The 18,241-nt window shown below is 58.7% G+C and overlaps 1 protein-coding gene across 3 annotated transcripts; it reads left to right on the forward strand.

Annotated features, from left to right (window-relative positions):
• Positions 1–20: 20 nt before the first annotated feature.
• On the forward strand, positions 21–17,580 carry TMEM44 (transmembrane protein 44). 3 transcript variants are annotated; one of them, XM_074297815.1, is made up of 11 exons: positions 21–270; positions 3,107–3,233; positions 6,329–6,422; positions 9,010–9,173; positions 9,742–9,828; positions 10,755–10,925; positions 12,050–12,199; positions 13,374–13,478; positions 14,406–14,582; positions 15,198–15,227; positions 15,358–17,580. In XM_074297815.1, exons 1-11 carry the CDS (start codon positions 95–97, stop codon positions 15,463–15,465), a joined length of 1,389 nt encoding a protein of 462 aa, XP_074153916.1. In that variant the 5' UTR covers positions 21–94; the 3' UTR covers positions 15,466–17,580. The 3 variants fall into 3 exon arrangements, with proteins under 3 accessions (XP_074153916.1, XP_074153915.1, XP_074153917.1); XM_074297814.1 differs by having other exon boundaries at positions 22–270; positions 15,195–15,227; XM_074297816.1 differs by lacking the exons at positions 10,755–10,925; positions 12,050–12,199 and having other exon boundaries at positions 22–270; positions 15,195–15,227.
• The last annotated feature ends 661 nt before the right edge of the window (positions 17,581–18,241 follow it).

Genomic DNA, 18,241 nt, shown 5'->3' on the forward strand with positions numbered 1-18,241 from the left:
CCGCGCCCCGGAGCTGGGGGGGAGGGGGGGCGGACATGGCCGGGCCCGGGGCGCGCTGAGCCGCAGGAGCGCGGGAGCCCGTCGGAGCCGGGCCATGCGGAGGAGCCTGGGAGCCGCGGACCCGCCCGTGGCGGCGGCCGGGCCGGCCTCGGAGGCGCCCGCGCTGGGGGACTGGGACTACCTGGCCGCCTGCTTCGCCCACGACCGCGTGTGCCTGTCCTTCGGCCTGTGGCTGCTGGCCGCCCTGCTCTGGATCGCCGCCCACGTCCTGTAAATGGGCCGGGGGGGGGGGGCGCCGCGGGAGGGGCGCGGGTCCCGCTGGGGCGGGGCGGGGGCTAACGCCGCCGGGGAGCAGAGAAGCGGGGGCCTGGGTTCGAATTCTCCCTCGGCCTCTCCCTGCCCGTGCGACTCCGGGCTAAGCGGTCCCAGGCTTCCGGCCGTCTCCTCTCCGGAAAAACGGAGACTGGGGGGAGGCCGGGGGGAGGCCGGGAGCGGCCGGGGCGCTACATGTTCCCCCAGAACCGTTTTCTCTCCGCCGCAGGATCAGGGTCCTAGGATAAAGCCGTTCCCGCAGCGGGAAAGCGGATGGGAAGGGGGAGGGGGGACGGGCTTCCCGGTGCCCACGGTCCCGAGCTCTGGAGAAGCGCGAGACAAAGTGAAGAGAAAGTGGGGGGGGGGGGGGCGCGAGGTCTCGGATCCCAGGGCTGCTGCTCTCTGGCAGAGCCTCCGGCCCCAGTTTCTTCCTGTGACATTAGCCCCAGGCGTCCAGCCTCAGCTCTGGCGGACCCTGTTTCGGAGGAAATTCAACTGGAAAACTAAAGGGGAAACCCCGGACCTGCCCCCGTCAGTCCCTCGCGATCACCGTCCTCGTGGGGGGGGGGGCAGTAGCCCTGCTGGGCTCCCGGGAGTGCTCCCCAGCCCGGCCCCCCCTCCTCCGTGGGCTTGGACAGAGCTCCATGGCTAAGGCCCGGCTCTCTGCGTCCAGCCTGGACATGGGAGGCCCTGGAGGGGAAAAGCTGACTTAAAATAACCTGGAAGAGTCGCTGTCAGCAGCCCCAGAAATAGGACGGGTGTTTGCTCCCTTCATCTAGAGACAAATGAAATGGAAGGGACCCCGGGCTGCCGGGGACTGGGGGGTGCCTCCTCCCGGGCGGCTCTCGAAGGGACCCCGGCCTGGCCTCCTCCTGCTTCCCCTGCAGCCCCCTCCTTGGCCGCCCCCCTCATTTAGCCCCTTTCAGCCAGTGTCTTAAACCCTCTCCTGAACGTTCGAGCCCCCAAGGACCCAGCAGGCCCCACAAGAGATGGATTCGGAAATGAAGGTGATGTAAAAACAAAACAGATTACAAATAAAAAGAGAAAGAATCTGAAATTCGTTAGTCAAGAAACATGTACAAAGTGCCTACTATGTGCTGGGGCACATGGGGCCAGCCTTACAAGGAAAGGCAGCAGAATTCCTGCCCGGAGGAGGTACCAACAAGCTACAAATAATCCAGTGAGGAAAAGGTGGCAGGATTGAGGAGACTGATGGGAAAAGGCTTCCTGCACCAGGCAGGTGGGACACGGTGGGAACCAGGAAGCTGAGACCAGGAGCGGGGGAGGAAAAGGTGGCAGGATTGAGGGGGCTGATGGGAAAAGGCTTCCTGCACCAGGCAGGTGGGACACGGTGGGAACCAGGAAGCTGAGACCAGGAGCGGGGGCCAGGTCAAAGGGCGTGGGGGCACTGAGAATGCCAGCCTCTGGGAGATGGCATTTCCTGTTCAGTAGCGGGGAGGATGAGCGCCCGCTGAGCGTTCCCTCTGACATTCCCTCCGTCCACCCCGGCCATAGCTTCCCGGTCGCTGGCCGTTTGAGTGTGCTCTAATAATAGCACGGCTCTATCTAGCTCCTACCCCTGTCCCGGGCACATTGTCTTATTATCTCACTGGATCCTGGCAATGAGCTGGGGACGTGGGTGCTTTATTATCTCCGTTTCATACTTGACGGTACCGTTAAGGCAGACTGGATTAGGTGACTTGCTCAAGGTCACCCAGCTAGAGTGTTGGAGGCCAGACTTGAGGTTTTCCTGGCTCAGACCCAGCACCCTCAGCACCGGGCCCGCTTGTGCTTCTCCCTTTCTTTGAATTCTCTACATTTAACAGAGTATGTGGCACACAGTAGGCATTTAGTAGCTGCTTGCAGTCTCGCCTTGAAAACCTGCCCTCAGTGGTTTTCCGGGCCTGAAGGGCGGGCGATTCAAACTCAGGGCTCCCGACTCCAAACCCAGTGCTCTTTTTGATGTCTCAGACGCTCCATCATCTTCCGAGGAATCAAAGCTTTAATTCAGCTACAATAACATTCCTGGGACAGTTTTAGAAAAAGCGGGAGGAGACCGGGCATGCCTGGGAACCCAGACTCAGTTTGTCTGTTAGAACTTAGGGAGGAGAGCCCATTCGGGGATCCCCAAAGGGATTTGCTCCAGGTGCTGCTGGCCCGGGCCCAAAGGCTAGGCCCCCTCATTTCAGCAGGGGGATCTGGGGCGGGGGGAGCTAAGGAAAGGCTCCCACACTTCTAGATAATAGGGAAGAGCCCAGGACAGAGTTTGCAAAAGTCAAGGCGGCCTCCCTGATACAAGCAGATGGACCCTGATGAAGCACCTACTATGTGCTAAGCCCTGGACATAGGATTGAAGGATCAGCACTTTACATATACCCTCTGATTCTCACAACCACCTTACCAGACAGATGTGACTTTTATTATCCCCATTATACAGCTGAGGAAACTGAGGCAGCAGAGGTTTAAGTGACTTGCTCAGGATTGAATAGTTAATAAAGCGTTGGAGGCTGGATTTGAACCCAGTTCCAGGCCCTGCTCCCTGTGGTACCGCCCAGCTACCTCCATCCAAAGAGAGACAGAGCCAGAGAGCAAGAGAGGAAGATGGCACAGAGCCTGCTTGGGCCCCCTCCTTCCCCATCCCGTGCCTGCCCAGAACTCCTCTGGGCCGGGATAAGCCCGGGCTCCCCCCCAGCCCCCTGCACCCGCTGAGCCCCCTGCACCCCCCCAGCAGATGCCTGAGGGCCACATGCCAGCGCTCACCCACCTCTTGCCCCCTCTGCTCCTCTCTCTTCAGGTGCTTTTATTTGGGGTGCTGCAAGAAGTCCAGCCGGGACAGGTCCGTGCTGTGTGTGATTTACCGCTTTGTGGGCAACCTGAGTGACGCCTTTGGGGCCCTGCTGTCCAAGCAACTCCCCATCCAGGTAAGGGCCCTGCCCCTGCCCCGGCCAGGCTGTGAGCACCTCGGTGGCCACCAGGGGTCAGACGTGGGCTAGACCCGAGATCCTGCCTCCTCCCTCCCGCTCCCTGATCCCCACAGGGGGATGCTCCAGAAAGAGGCTCCTGAGGGGAGTCGGGGCAGGCACCGGGAGCCAGCTGGCCAGGGAGGAGGGGGAGTCACCCAGCACCTCAAGGGCGAGCCATGGAGCAAGATCTAGTGGCCTGGGTCTGGCCTGGGTCTGCTCCACGGAGGGACCCCCCCCCCCCAAGCACCTGCTCAGCAGAGCCATCCTCCCCGCACCTCACTCTTCCACCTCCCCTTTCCCACACCTCCCCCTTCCTTCCCCATCTCCCCCTTCTTTCCCTCCCTGTTCTCCTCCCCCTTCTTCTTCCTCCCCCTCCACCTCACTCTTCCCTTCTCCCTTCCTTCCCCCATCTCACCCTTTCTTCTTTCCTTCCCCCTCTCACCCTTTCTTCTCTTCCCCTCTCCTCCCCTCCCCTCCCCTCCCCCTCCTTTCTTCTCCCTCTTTCTTCCTCCTTTCCTCCCACCTCTCCCTTTCCCCCACCACCTTCCCCCTCTGAGAGATGTAATCCTGGAGGCAGAGCCCCCTGGGTCTGTGTTCTGGAGCCCAGAATCCTGTCATGTGGCTAGTTGTTGTGGAGAATTCTTCCCCATGTGACAGCTTAGGAGCACTGCAGCTCAGCTGACTCCCTGGCCTGGGCTCTCCCCACACAGATCTGGGCTGCTGAGGGACAGTAGGGAGACCTGCATTCAAATCGCACCTCAGACACAACCCCAGGGGAGTTTGGGTAAATCACAAAACCATTATCTGCCTCAGTTTCCTCATCTTTAAAATGGGAATAACCATAGCACTTATCTTCCAGGGTTCTTCTACAGATCAAATGATATATTTGTGAAATACTCTGCAAATGTTAGCATTTGCAGACATAAATTGTTAGAGCAAGCTAGCGCTGGCGGGGCAAGGACAGAATGGGGGCAGAGCAGGAATTGGGTGACTTTGGGAGAGTTGGAACAGGGTCTGGGTCCTTGGGAGGACGGGCCCACAAAGTCACTCCCTAGGCCGCCCCCAATCTTGTTCTCCTCAGTCCCACACTGGACAAAGGAACCACTTTCCATCAGTGGTGCTGCCATATTGAGTCAGTTTGGCTAGTACGTGTGCCCCTCCCTTCCTTGTACCCAGGTTAAGATGCTGAAGGGAAAGTTGTGGGGCATTTGAACGCTTCTCTATGGTTTTCAAAGTCCTTTGTCATTGGACCTGGGCTCATCTTTCCAGACACAAGCTCTGCTCCAAACCGCCCGACTACTGTTGTCCATGTACAGCTTCATTTCCCACCCCCATGCCTTTGTCCTTGTTCACACCCTGCCCCCCAATGGATCCCTCCTCTTGGCTCCGGGAATCTCAGATCCTCTTTACCAGCCGGGTTCGAGGGCCTCCTCTTCTGGGCCTTTCCTTTTCCCCAGCCACAGCAGCCTCTGCACCTGGAAATGCCTTTGCCAGGAACCTGTCAGTGTCTAGTCTGTTTTCCCAGTAAAGAAGGGGGGCTCCCAGAGCTCAGGGGCTGCACCATGAGTGTGCCTTTCTCCCCCCTCCCCAGCTCAGGGCTTCCCCGGGCACCCAGCAAGTTCTATTAAGCAAAGGGCTGTTGAATCCAAAGGAACTGGATGACTGCAGACAGGCTCCTGCCCTTCCCTTTCCCATGTCCTCTGGCAGCTGCCTCTCCCCCCTCTCCTCTCCAGTCCTTCCTCGCCCCCCAGGTCCTTTCCTGTTGTTCTTGAACACATCCAGATCTTTTTCATCTTTAAACAGATATGTTGAGCGGGCCCTGCTAAGCCCCCCCCCCCCCGCCAGCTTTGCCCACGTCCCTGTCCCTGAAGGCAGACTCATGGAGAAACTTCCCATATTTGCCTCCCCCATTTCTCAGCTTCCTCCACAGTCACCCATGCTGAGATTTACAGTGGCTCAGTCCCACCTGGACAGGACTGGCAGCCAGGGCTTGGGCTGTGGCTTCAGGGGCAGCTAGATGGCACAGTGGATGGAGCACTGGCCCTGTCAGGAGGACCCGAGCTCTAGTCCATCCTCAGACACTTAACACTTCCTAGCTGTGTGACTCTGGACAAGTCGCAGCCCCATTTGCCTCAGGAAAATAAAAAGAAACTTCTACGGGTTTCATCTAAGAGCCCACCCTCAGCTGGCAATTTGATTGCTTTTTCTCGATTTTTATTATGTTTGTGATGAATAATTTCAAGACTTTGTGAAAAGATGCCCACACATCTAATATCTCTATGGTCACGGAGCTTTAGCAAACTGCACAGTGCTTTACATCATTTGTTTGAGCCTCTGGCCCTGTGGCATCAAACTCAGAAAAGGAGTGGAAGCTCCACGTTGCCTCAGAAGACCTGCTCTGGAAGGCTGGGATGAGTTTGTCCCCCTGCTCTGGACAGTCCCATGGGAAAATCGTCCCATTTTACAGATGGGCGAACTGAGGACTCAGCTAGGAGATATCTCAGGTGGAATTCTAATCCAAGACTACCCGAGGCTAGACCAGGGATCTGTCCACAAGGACACTCTCCCTCTTGGACACAGCACCCTCTTTGGGCCTTGATTTTCATATCTGTAAAGCGGGAGGGAGAGTGATAGATGTGTTCTGAAGTTCCGTCCCCCAGCCTTGCATCTCTGATTATATATGAGCACCATGCCTGGACGTCGGCTTGATGGAATTTGAGAGCGTTGTCCCCAGGGTTGGGTCCTGGAAGAGCTTTTTGGCCACAGCATGTACGTGTGTGTAGTCGATGAGGGTTGTTGGTAGGGGAGGCTGCCCGCAGGCCGGCCCAGAGTGGCCCAGGGGTTCTGGTCTGTTCATCACCAGCGCTGACAACCGACTCCTCTGTCCCCTCCCGCCACTGCCACCAGCTCCATTAAGGTTTGAGCCGGCGCCTGCCCTTACAGGTCGGGGTTGGGATGGCACCGCACATTAACCCGGCACTATTACAAGTCCCCCGATGGAAGGTCCATGCGTTTGGGCACCAGGAGCGCTGAGAAATCTCTCTTTCCTTCAGGTCTTCACCGGCATCTACCTGGCAGCCATCGAGGTGGTTAATCTCATGCTGCTGCTCTTCCCCATCTGCGGCTCCAAGATCAAGCCCAAGCTGGGTGAGTGCCTGGGAGGCTGGGGCTGCCACGGGTGGGAGCTGGTGACCTTGGGGCCCAGGGCTAAGGAAAGCCTGCCATTGTTGGGAAGGTTTCCCCTGAGCTCCAGGTAGGGCCCTGAGGCTGGGAGGAACAGCTAAGGTGTCATGGAGGACAACCTAACGGTCACTTGCTGGGCAGAGAAGAGGCTTCCCGGCCCCTGTGGTCCCTGGATGCTGGGACTTCAGAGACCACATACACAGCCCACTGGAAGGACGACTCCTCTGGAGCCAAGTGGGCTTCAGTTCACACAAGGGCGCACTCAGCACCTTCAAGCTGCAATCCTGCTCGCCTTTTAGAAAATGTTGCTATTGACATATTGAAAAGGAACTTAGAGAGTGTTCACAAGAGGAATGTGATTGTCTGATGCTGTGTAAATTGCTTATGGAACAATTGGTCTTAAAGATGCCATAAATCATACTTATGGGCTAGTTTCTTTTGCTAGAATAGATGCGGTTTTTTTAAATTTTCAATCATCATAACTAGAAAAAATTCTCTTAAGACAAATGATGGCATGTCCATATGCAGGGACTCCCAAATTCTCTCCTTTTCCCCTCCCTACTCCCTGAGATTTTATGCAATCGATTATGGGTTATGCATGTGAAGTCATGTAAAACATTTCCATATTGATCATTTTGTGCAAGAAATAAACTCAAGGGCAGCTAGATGGTGCGGTGGATAGAGCATCAGCCCTGAAGTCAGGAGGACCTGAGTTCAAAATGTGATCTCAGGCATTTAACACTTCCTAGCTGTGTGACCCTGGGCAAGTCACTTAACCCTAAGCCTCAGCAAAAAACAAACAAACAAATAAAATTAAAAAGAAATAAACTCAAATAAAAATAAAGGAAAGAGAGAAAGGATGCTTCAGTCTGCATTCAGACTCCATGAGTTCTTTCTCTGGAGGTGGAGAGCATTTTTCATCATGAGTCTTTTGGGGGAACATCTTAGATCACTGTCTGACTGAGAACAGCCTAGTGTTCACAGTTCTTCATTCTACAATGCTACCGTTACTGTGGACAATGTTCTCCTGGTTCTGTGCCCTTCACTCAGCATCAGTTCATGTAAATCTTGCCAAAGTTTTCTGAAAGCATCCTCCTTGTCATTTCTTATATCCTACTTGGGCACCCTCCCCTCAATTTCCAATTCTTAGCCACCACAAAAAGAGCTGCTAGAAATATTTTTGCATAAATTGATTCCTTTCCTTTTCCTTTGATCTCTTTGGGGGAAAGACCTAGATGTGATATTTCTGAGGCAAATTTCACAAGTTTACAGCTCCTTGGACATAGTTCCAAATTGTTCTCCAGAAGGGTTAAGTCAGTTCAGAAGAGAGAGGTAATTCATGAAGGAAGAGGCAAGTGGGTGGTTCAGTGAATAGAGCTCCAGGTTTGGATTTCAAATCTGGCCTCGGACATTTACGATCTGTGTGACTCCAGGAAAGTCGCTTTATTTTTGTACGCCTTAATGTGCTGGAAAAGGAAATGGCAAACCACTCCATTATCTATGTCAAGAAAACCGCATGAATGGTATGATTCATGGGTCACAAAGAGTCAGACATGAATGACTGAGCAACAGATTTATGAAAGAATAAAGCAGAAGGAAAGATAGGAGGGACGAAGCCTTGAGAACAGTGGGGAGGGGAGCAGGGTGGGACCTGGGATTGGGAGCTTGGCCAAAGTGATGAAGGAAGGGAGACGGAGAAAGAAGAAGCTGGAGAGCTGGACTGCATCATTCTGAGTAAACATGGCAGCCTTGATGAGAAGCGTCATTTCTCTAGACTTGTTATTGGGCAGCTCATTAATAGGTCTCCATCTTTACAAGAGCTGGGGGAAGGTGGGTGTGAAAACCCAGCTCCCTACCAGGCGAAATACAGCACATTCTCCTTCCTGCTGACCAGAGACTAGATTCTGAAGCTTTTGAGATCTGAGGTCGGTCCCACGGCCTTCCGCCCTGGGCAGTACCACTGGACACATTGTATACACTTGTGCCATGTTTGAGGAAATATTTGCAGGGCGAGACAAACAGGATTTTGGAGAAGCTGGAGTCCCTGCCCAAGAGGCTTTGGTGGGAGGGGCAAGGGCATTTTTCCTGGAGAAAAGAAGACTTGAGGGCTGAGGCCCCAGGAGAGCAGAGACCTGGTACCGGAAGGGATCTCAGACATTTACCCGGTCATTTATGGAGGGGGAAAAGGAGTCTAGCAGTCCCAGCTCTCCTGGAACCTTCGACTCCAAACTCATCATTCCTCCCACTGACTGTATTCCTGCAATCCTCCCAAACCAGGGGTCGTAGGGCTGGGCTAGGAGCAGTGGGACAAAGGTCAAGGAGGCAGATTTAGGCTAAAGACCAGGAAAAACTTCCTAATGAAGAAAGCTGTCCCAAAATGATGAGCTCCCATTCCTGGAAAGCTTCAGGCAAACGTTGAAGGGTCCCTCGGCAGGACAGTGTAGAGGGGGTGTCTTATTCAGGATGAGACGGATGAGGTAGCGTCAGGTCAGAGAAGGCAGTGCTTCTCTCAGACAGGCGGGGGCTTCTCAGCTTTGGGTGTTTGCTGCAGGTCGATGCTCCCAGGAGAGGACAAGGAGGAAACTCCGGGCCAGCATGTTTGTCCTCATTGTGCCCCTGGGGGTGGGCACTGGCTGGCTGGCCCTGGCTCCCCCAGCTCCAGCTTCCCTGGAATTCCACGGAGCACAGAGAAGGCTTCTGGGAAGTGTGCTGCAGGTACTATAAGCACCAAAGACTCGGCAGGGGGTTGTTCTCCCTGATTCCCAGTGCCCTTTGCTCACTGCCACAGCTCAAAGCTCAGGGCTGACCAGGTCCACCCCCACTGAATGAACTCCAGGATTCTGTCACCTCAGGGACCAGCCCAAACTTTCCTTCCTTTCCTCCTTTTTCTTCCTTTCTTCCTTTACCCCTTTCTATGAGCCCAGCAATGCGGCTGTGCAGGCTTCCTGTCTGCTCCTCAAACAGGACCCCGTGGCTCCTAGCTTGTCCCCAGCTGTTCCCCCTCCCGGAAGCCCTGCTTCCCTCCTCTGCCTACAGAGCGCTGGGCTTCTTCGGTATTCGCCTCAAATCCTCCCTGCTGCAGGAGGCTTCCCGCAGCGCCTCCCTCTGCTCGGCTTTTTTTGGCTCTGCTTTTATCTTCTGGCCACTTGGCTATTTGCATTTGTCTCTTCCCTGCGCCCCCCATGTGATCTCCCGACACAGCTCCCCCACAGAATGCGAACTCCGGACACGTCTCCCCAGAAATGTGTTTGCTAAGGTTGTTCTTGCCCGCTTTGTTCCCCAGGAAAATACAGAAGCCCTCGGCTACCTGCTTGGGGGGGTTGGACTGATCGTCTCCTGGACTTCCCGGATCCCTTCATTCTCTAAAATAGTGAGTGCTGCTGGGGGCCGCTGGGGGGGGGGGCGCCCTCCAGGAGAGGCCATCTCTGGGCGGGGTCACCGAACGGCTGCATTTTCCGGGGCCTTTAGCAGAAGTTGCTTCTTTGACTCCCCCCCCCCCCAGCCCTACACAGCTCTGGCCTAGAGGTGCTGCAGGTGAGACCGGGCAGGGCCAGGGTGACCGGTCCAGCTGGGGGATGGGCTACTCCAAAGTGCTCCGGATGTGGAGCTGGCGTGAGCTAGGACCGGGGAGCTCGGCAGAGTCTGGGGGCACAGCCCGCGGGGGAGGGGGCCCTGCTGCAGGCAGTTAAATACTGCCCACACGGGCTTCCCTCCCCCCAACTCCAGCTGTTTGCTCCTCTCTGAAACGGGATGCTCACACGTCATTCCTTCAGGAGGATGCGCGTAGGGTCACGTGGAGAGCGAGTGGCTGCGCCCCCTTTACTCCTTCCCCCTCCCCCGGCCCGCCTTCAGCTGACCTGCCGCAGAGAGGGAGCGCCCGGAGAGGCTGGGGAAGCAGGGCCCAGCACCCCGGGCAGCGCCTCAGGAGGGCCCCGAGGGGGCGTGACTGGCCCGAGGCCACTCTGGCAGGGAGCCTAGAGACAGCACTTGAACTCAGTCCCCGACTGCCTCGGGAGCACGACCCCCCCCCCCCCCCATGAGAGCCTCTGTACCGTGAGAATCCGGCCTGGCAGGAGAGGGTGCGGGCTCATTTATGGCCACTAGAGGGAGCCACAGTGCACGGAAAACCGGGCCGGGAGTGGGGAGACCCGAGTTCCCGCGTGGCCCCAGACGGCGGCTGAGCGACCCCGAGCAAGTCACTTAGCCCCGATTCCCTCGGTTTCCTCCTCTGTAAACGAGAAGACAATGGGCTCCCCCTGCAGGCGCTCCCGGCGCTAACTCGCGTGGTCTCCGCAGTACCGCGGGACGGCGCCCCCGAGCCTCCAGCTGTGGGCCCGCGGCTTCTCGGCCCTGGCCGGCTTCCTGTACGCCTCCGCCGTCCTGGCCCACGACCGGCGGCCCGACGCCCTGCTCCGCGCGCTGCCCTGGCTGCTCTCCGCCCTGGGAGCCTCCGCGCTCGACCTCGCCGTATCCTTTCCTGGCCCGGCGGCCCGGGGAGGGGGGTCCGGGGGGGGGGGGTCGGGGGGAGCGGACCAAAGGTCTGGGCGGCTCCCCCTCCCATCCCGGCTCTCGGGCGGGCCGGACACCCCCGCCCGCCCCCGCCCCTTCCATCCCTCCTCTCTCTGTGTCTCTCTGTGTCTCTGCCTCTGTCTCTGCCTCTCTTTGTGTCTCTCTCTGCCTCTGTCTCTGTCTCTTTGTCTCTCTCTGTCTCTTTATCTCTGTCTCTGTCTCTTTCTCTGTCTCTCTCTATCTCTGTCTCTCTGCCTCTGTCTCTGTCTCTTTGTCTCTCTCTGTCTCTGTATCTCTACCTGTGTCTCTCTGTCTCTTTCTCTGTCTCTCTGTGTCTGTCTCTGTATCTCTCTGTTTCTGTCTCTTTGTCTCTCTCTGTCTCTTTATCTCTACCTCTGTGTCTCTCTGTCTCTGTGTCTCTGTGTCTCTCTCTCCCTCTCTCTGTCTCTCCCTTTCTCTGTCTCTTTCTCTGTCTCTTTGCCTCTGTCTCTTTGTCTCTCTCTGTCTCTTTATCTCTACCTCTGTGTCTCTCTGCCTCTGTCTCTTTCTCTCTCTGTCTCTTTATCTCTACCTCTGTGTCTCTCTGTCTCTGTGTCTCTCTGCCTCTGTCTCTCTGTCTCTTTCTCTGTCTCTGTCTCTCTCTCTGTCTCTCTGTTTCTGTCTCTTTCTCTGTCTCTCTGTTTCTCTCTGTCTCTTTATCTCTACCTCTGTGTCTCTCTGTCTCCCTCTCTCTGTCTCTCTCTCTGTCTCTCTCTCTCTGTCTCTTTCTCTGTCTCTCTGTTTCTGTCTCTTTCTCTGTCTCTCTGTCTCTCTCTGTCTCTTTATCTCTACCTCTGTGTCTCTCTGCCTGTGTGTCTCTCTGCCTTTGTCTCTCTCTGTCTCTCTCTGTCTCTTTATCTCTACCTCTGTGTCTCTCTGTCTCTGTCTCTCTCTGCCTCTGTCTCTGTCTCCCTCCTTCCCTCCCTTCCTCCATCTTTTCCTCTCTCCCGTTTGCCAGAGGGGAGGCTGGGAGCACGCAATGTGCCCGCGGCGGTGGCTCTGCTTCCCCGGGAGCCGGGCGCCCTTAACCTGGGAACTCTCAGCTTATTTTCCTGTCGTGCGTGATGCAAAGCAGGGTGCGGGGGGCGCTGGGCTTTTCTGCGGAGGCCGCCGAGACCCCCGACAGGGAGGCCCTGCTGCCGGCGGCTGACTGGGAGGAAGAAGAGCGGCCGGAGGAAGGGGAGGAGGAAAAGGTCTCCGTCCTCCAGTGGGGGGGGACTCCGGGGCCCTGGGAAGGAGCGGGTTTGATCCTTGTCTGGGGTGGGTGGCAGGGAGTGCTCTGGGCGGTGGAGCGGGAGCCACAGCCAGCCGGGGAGGCCAGATTGGAGAGCCCAGGGGAGACTAAAGTGGGAGGAGCCGGGGGAGGAGGGAGGGCCGCGCATGTCCCCATCCCTGGGCGCCCCTTTATAGAGGAGATAACCTCGTTACCTCCCTGATCCCCATCACAGCCCTGTGGTTATCCCCGCCGCTGTTCAGTGAGGAAACTGAGGCAAACATTAAAGGGACCTGACCCAGCCAGTGCGAGCGCAGGCTAACGGAACTGGGGCTTCCTGCCTCGGCCCAGCAGCCTCTGGGGCGCCTCCTGGAGGCAGCAGGGAGCCGCGGGGCGGGGCAAGGGCAGGCCTCGGCCTCGGTGACCCATGCAGCGGTCAGGCAGACCGTGGTCTGGGAGGCCACTGGGGGGTGTTGGGAGCGGAAGGGAAGGGCATTTGGCATTTGGCAGCGAGCATTTGTTGAAGTCCTTGGTGAGGAGGGCAGGGGTTGGAGGTGAGAGGTCAGGGGTTGGCCTGAGGATTCGTGAGGAGCACGAATGAGCCCCCCTCAGCTCTCCCAAGCAGTGAGTCAGGGGCCTGAGAGGAGGCGTCCCTGCCCTGGAACGGGCCCCGGAGGGCTTGGGGAGGACGGAAGGTGAGAGAAGCAGGAGAGGGGAAGGCTCTGGGCCGGGGCTCTGCTGGGGCGGGGGCTTGCTGCCCTGCCCGAGGATAAAGAGCAGGGGGAGAGGGTGCAAGAAATCTTGAAGCCTTTTTGTGAGTGCCCCAATCGAGCCTTCTGTAGGAAGAAGTTGGGGCCGCCAGGGGACGCCATAGGGCCCAGAGCGCTGGCCCCCTGAATCCAGGTCAGACTCTGAGTGTGACCCTAAGCAAGTCGCTTCACTCTGCCTCAGTTTCCTCATCTGTAAAATGAGCTGGAGAGGGAAGTGGCCCACCACCCAGCCCCTCTGCCTAGAAAGCCCCAAACGGGGCCAGAGTCGTTCAGCACCAGAAAAAATGAACAAAAGTTAGCGGGAATGTCTGGAAATTGGGAATCAAGCGCACTTCCCAGACCCTCACTCCGGCCTCTTCCCTTCCCCTTCGTTCTCCTTTCTAGAACTCCAACTGGGTCCCGCTCCACATGCTCCCCCACACCAAGTACCTGCACAAGATGGCGGCCATTGGCCGTTACATGGAGCTGACCATCGAGCACGTGCAGGAGGTAAGGGGGCGGCTGCCTCCGAGGTCCCACATGTGGACCATGAGGCCTCAGGGGGATCCCAGGGATGAGTGCAAGGGGTGACCATCTGGGGGAGGCTGAAGGCGGGGCCAGGGGGGCTGAGGGTCAGAGGTCAGAGAGTCCCCGTGGGAGGAGGTGCCCTGAGGCAGGGGTCAGCTGAACATACAGGCCCTCTTGGGGCCCATGTTTGTAGATGGGGAAACCAAGGCCTCCGGAGCTCAAGGGAGGTCCCCTGTCCCTGGTACAGAGATGGAAAGGGAGGGGGGCCAGGGAGCAGGGACCATTAGCTCCTGGATGTCTGAGGCAGATTTAGGGGGGACAGAGCTGGACCTTTTCCAGCTCCCCGAGGGGAGGCCCCAGGGAAAGTGCCCCAACAAAGGGCTGGTGCCCTGGGCACATCTCCCCATGTGGCTGTGTGCCAGCAGTGGGTGGGCAGCAGCCCGGTGACCTCGGAGGCCGCCTCGGGGCCGGCCGGAGGTGGCTGCCAGGGCCAGAGCTGGCACTGTGGCCACACCCCGCCTCTCTCCCCACGAGGCAGCACCGCGCCCCCGCTGGCCGGCTCAGCTTTCAGGGGCCTCGTGCCCGCTCTCTGGGAGAGCCGGCTTGGCCAGCGCTCCTTCCTGCTGCCCTCAGCTGCCTTGTCACATGAGCTGCCCGGGTAAGAGGGAGGGGGGAAGGGCAGGGAGGTGGAGAGGACTCAGGGCTGGGGCCCCTGGACCTGGGTGTAAGTCCCGGCTTAGACACTGGAGCTTGGCTTCCTCCTTTGTAACAGCAGCTTGGGGCCCCCCACCCTGCTCTCTGACTCCCTCCGTCACCAGCCCCACGGGGAACATTCTCTCAGGGACCCCCCCCACCCGATCAGCCTTCCCTCCGGCCTTCCCTCACTTTCTGCGGTTGTGCTTCATCCAGGCAGGCTGCAGCAGTGTGAGATCTCTGGGGGACGGCCACGCCACTGCCGGGGACCCCTTCCTGCAAGCCCCCCCGTCCCTGCTGGAGCCTCCCACCTACCCCCCCATCCAGGTCATCCACGCCAAGGTGTCCTCCAGCAGTTCCTCCGAGGTGTCGTCCATCAACTCCGAGCTGGAGGTAGGCGGGGGGGTGGGGGTGGGGGGCCTGGTCTGTGTCCCTGGGGCTCCCTTAGCCCCCCACCACAGGAGGTTGGGGCTAACTCAGGCTTCTTCCCATGTGGAGTCAGATATGGATGCTAAACAACAGGAAGGTCAATCAGCATTTATTAGCACCTTCTGGGTACCAGACCCTGAGTGAGACAAAGACCCTGGGAAAGGACTGTCTGTGGGATTTGGGATGGGCCCATTTCCCAGGAGCCTCAGGGGGAGGGCCGGACCCAGAGTTAGAGAGCCTCCTGTTCCCTTTCGCTGCCTCCTGGCCAAGGTTTGGAGGCCGGGCCTCGACTTCCCTGCGACTACAGGGGGAGCCCCACCTTCCTGGCCGAGCCCTTTTGGCAGGTGCTGTTCCAGGTTGTAGTTTAAGGACTCCATCTCAGACAATCTCCAAGGAGCTAATTATTAGCATTAGAGGCTTTTGTGGCTCCTCCTGTGGCCGTGGGCTGGCGAGCGCTCCTTCGCGGGCACCCACTTTCCGGGCTGCAGGTGCTCGCCGGCCGCTGGCCTCCCTGTCCCAGCCTCCCCGCTTCCTCCTCCTTTGCCAACTGCTCTCCGATCTCTCTTCCCTCCGCAGCAGAAGTACTGGGAGGCCCTGAACTCGGAGCAGGTACGGTGTCTCCTCCCCTCCCCCTCCTCCTCCCCTCCCCCACCGTGGGCAGGCGGTGGGCTTGCACAGGGGCCCCGCGTGGCTTCAAGCGGCCGTGTGCCCGCCTGACAGTGAGTGTGCTCTGTCCTAGTGGGACCGGGAAGATGCCAACTTTCTGTGGAGCAGAGGCGGCGGGGAGACGGCCAGGCCTCCAGCCCCTCAGGGCTGCCAAGCCCACCGAGCAGCTGAAGCCCAGTGAAGCCGCCTCGGGGAGGCGCCCTAAGGGAGCAGGTCTGGGGAGCTGGAGCCCCCCCGCCAGGGACAGCCTTCAGCAGACCCTCCCCTAGGCAGCTGCCTGCCACGAGGGCATTAGAGGGCAGGAAGACTCCCCGACGGAGGCCACTCTGCCCGTGGACCCCACAACAAGGAGCAAATGATGCTGAGGAATTGGGGGGGGCCCAGATCCGAGCCAAGCACGGCTGACCCAGACTGTCCTCTACCAGGACTGTGGCCGAGGCCGGGTCCGGGAGGAGCCAGCCGTTCTCAGGGTCATTCGGCACTGCTGGTCTGGATCCCTTAGCCTGCCCTTGGAGCCGGGAGGGGTCCACACTGGCCAAGGCAAGGGGAGGACTCCCATCCCCACCCAAGGCCTTGGGCCTCTGGCCCCTCCTGTTCCCAGCAGGGTCCTCACGGCCATGACGCCATCGCCACCGACTCTCACCAGCCTCTCCTGTCCCTTCTGCGCCAGCCATCTGTCCATTTACTCCTTCACCAGCATGTTAGGTCCTACCAGAACCAACCACCGGGCTCAGTTGCAGGGGTGCAGGGCTGTGGGCCTGGGGGGCTTCAGGGCTGGGGGAAGCCGAGAGCTCCAGACCCAGGCCGGATAAGGTCCTTGCAGCCTTACTGTTGCAGGGACGGGGAAGGGGTCTCCTAGCAAGGGCCGCTGCCCCTGGGACCCCGCAGAGGGAGACGGTAGCTGGAATCCCAGAGGTGACCTCTCTGCGCTCTGGACCGCCTCCGTGTTCTGGCCTCCAGGCAGCAGCCCGGCAGAGGAGGGGCCCTTGTCTGTTTTGTAGCTGATGTAGTGTTAAGCATGCTTGAGATCAGGCGGGGGCCTCAGAGACCCAGGGCTGCCCTTAGTTGAGTCCAGCAGGCCGGCCGGTCGGGCTGTCACGTCTCCTGGGTGTTTGGGGTTCCGGGACTAGCCTGAGTGCGGCGGACCCAACGCAGAGCGAGGCTCCTCCGTGTGCTGTGGGAGCTGCACATGCTGCCCCTTCCTCTGGGAATTCGTTCGAATCCTGCCTAGCCAGGGAGGAGGGGAGGAGGGGGTCCTGCTCCTGGACCCGGCCTCCTGCGGACCAGCGAGGTGGGCAGAGGGGGCCATGAGCGCCCACCCGAGGCGCTCTCCAGCCCTGTCTCCAGCACAACCCTGCTGGGGTGGCTCATGGTTCCCCCTCCTCTGGTCCAGCTCTGGGCTTTCACCTGGTGAGAGCCTGACCATCTTGTAGTAGCCAAGTTCTGCCCTCCAGGATGATAAGATCGCCCCTCGCTCCCCACTCCCCGCTCCCCACATATTTGGGGGGAAGCGAGCCAGCAAGGAGAGGAGGTATCTCATCCGGGCCTTCCCCAACCTGCTCTTCCCCATTTCCCTCAGCCGAAGTCCCTCGAAAGTCTCCGGGGATCCCTTCAGGACCACGTCCCGCCTTTTGTCAGCCCATGCTCCCAGGATCCCCAGCTGCCTCGGATGCCGTCCCTCACACTCCCTCCTCTCCAGCTCCTCCTGTGAATGTCCCGAGTGCATGCGTGGAGGAGGCCGGCTTGTGGGGGGGGGGGGAGCAGCCTCAGAGTGAGGGAGCCTCAAGGACTCTGCTAACGCCTCCTGGCCGGGCCCTCCCCAAGAGAGGCTGTCGCTCACAGAAGGCGGTTCCTCCTCCAGGAATTAGCTCCCATGCTCCTTTTCTAATCTATTTTAAAATGTCCCAAAGGGTTTCAGTGGACTTTGAACTCACTTTTATTTATAAAAATAGGAAAATGCCATGCCTTCCACGGGGTTCCAAGAACACCACTGAAGGGGCCTGCTGAATGGCCCCAAAGGCCGACCTCTGCATGGCTGGTGGACAGGACCGAGAAGCGGGGGCCAGGCTTCCCTGCGGGGGTGCTCTCCACGGGCCCAGCGGCCTCCAAGCCAAGGACCTTCAGAGGGCCCAGACCGGGCCCCTCACTGAAGCCCTCTCAGCAGGGGGGCCGAGTCTTCCAGAAACGCGGAGCCTCCCACTGCACTCACTCCAGCCCAAAGCCCGCCAGAGTTTGGGACTTTTAGCCAGAGCAATGATGTTTTTGTTTGGTGAATTGATAAAGTTTTTCCACAATATCCCTTCCTCTTTCCCGCCAGGTTGACATTTGTTTTACTTTGCACGGGATTATTAGGCCAGAGGTGGGCGGGGACAATTTACAGCTGAGCCATGAGGTTTTTTGGGGGGAGAAGCCCCACTGACTTCTGGGAAGCAGCCGTGTGGCTGTGACCGCTAAGGCCCCAGGCATTCCCTAAGCCCAGGCTGACCCCAAAGCAGCCCCCCATCCCACTTCCTCCATTCTGATGACATCCCCCTCTTCCTCCCAGCTGCTCATTGTGTCCCGAGCCCCCAGATCCTGTCCCTCTCCCAGGGAGATCTTCCCAAGCTGCCTTTGGCAATCAGCACCCAGTGAAAGGCTGCAGAATGGGGGGGGCGCTGTTACTCCCCCTCGTCTGGTCCGACATCTCGCACACTTGAAGGAAGGCAGGGACGCAGCAGGTTGGCCTCTGTTTGAATCTCCTGTGGTTAACAGGGCTTCGCACATAGTAGGCACTTCATGTGTGTGGAGGGGCAGCCCTGAAGTCAGGAGGACCTGAGTTCAAATCTGGATTTCTCTGGGTAGGAGCCAGTTACCCTTGTGGCTGCTGCCGAGGCGATGGGGAGGGGGCCTGAGTGAGGTGCCTGAGCCAGACTGGCTGGAACCCCGGGCCCACCCCCAGGGCCAAAGGGCTCAGCACC

The sequence above is a fragment of the Sminthopsis crassicaudata genome, chromosome 3 (genome assembly GCF_048593235.1).
Source record: "Sminthopsis crassicaudata isolate SCR6 chromosome 3, ASM4859323v1, whole genome shotgun sequence".
Classification (NCBI taxonomy): domain Eukaryota; kingdom Metazoa; phylum Chordata; class Mammalia; order Dasyuromorphia; family Dasyuridae; genus Sminthopsis; species Sminthopsis crassicaudata.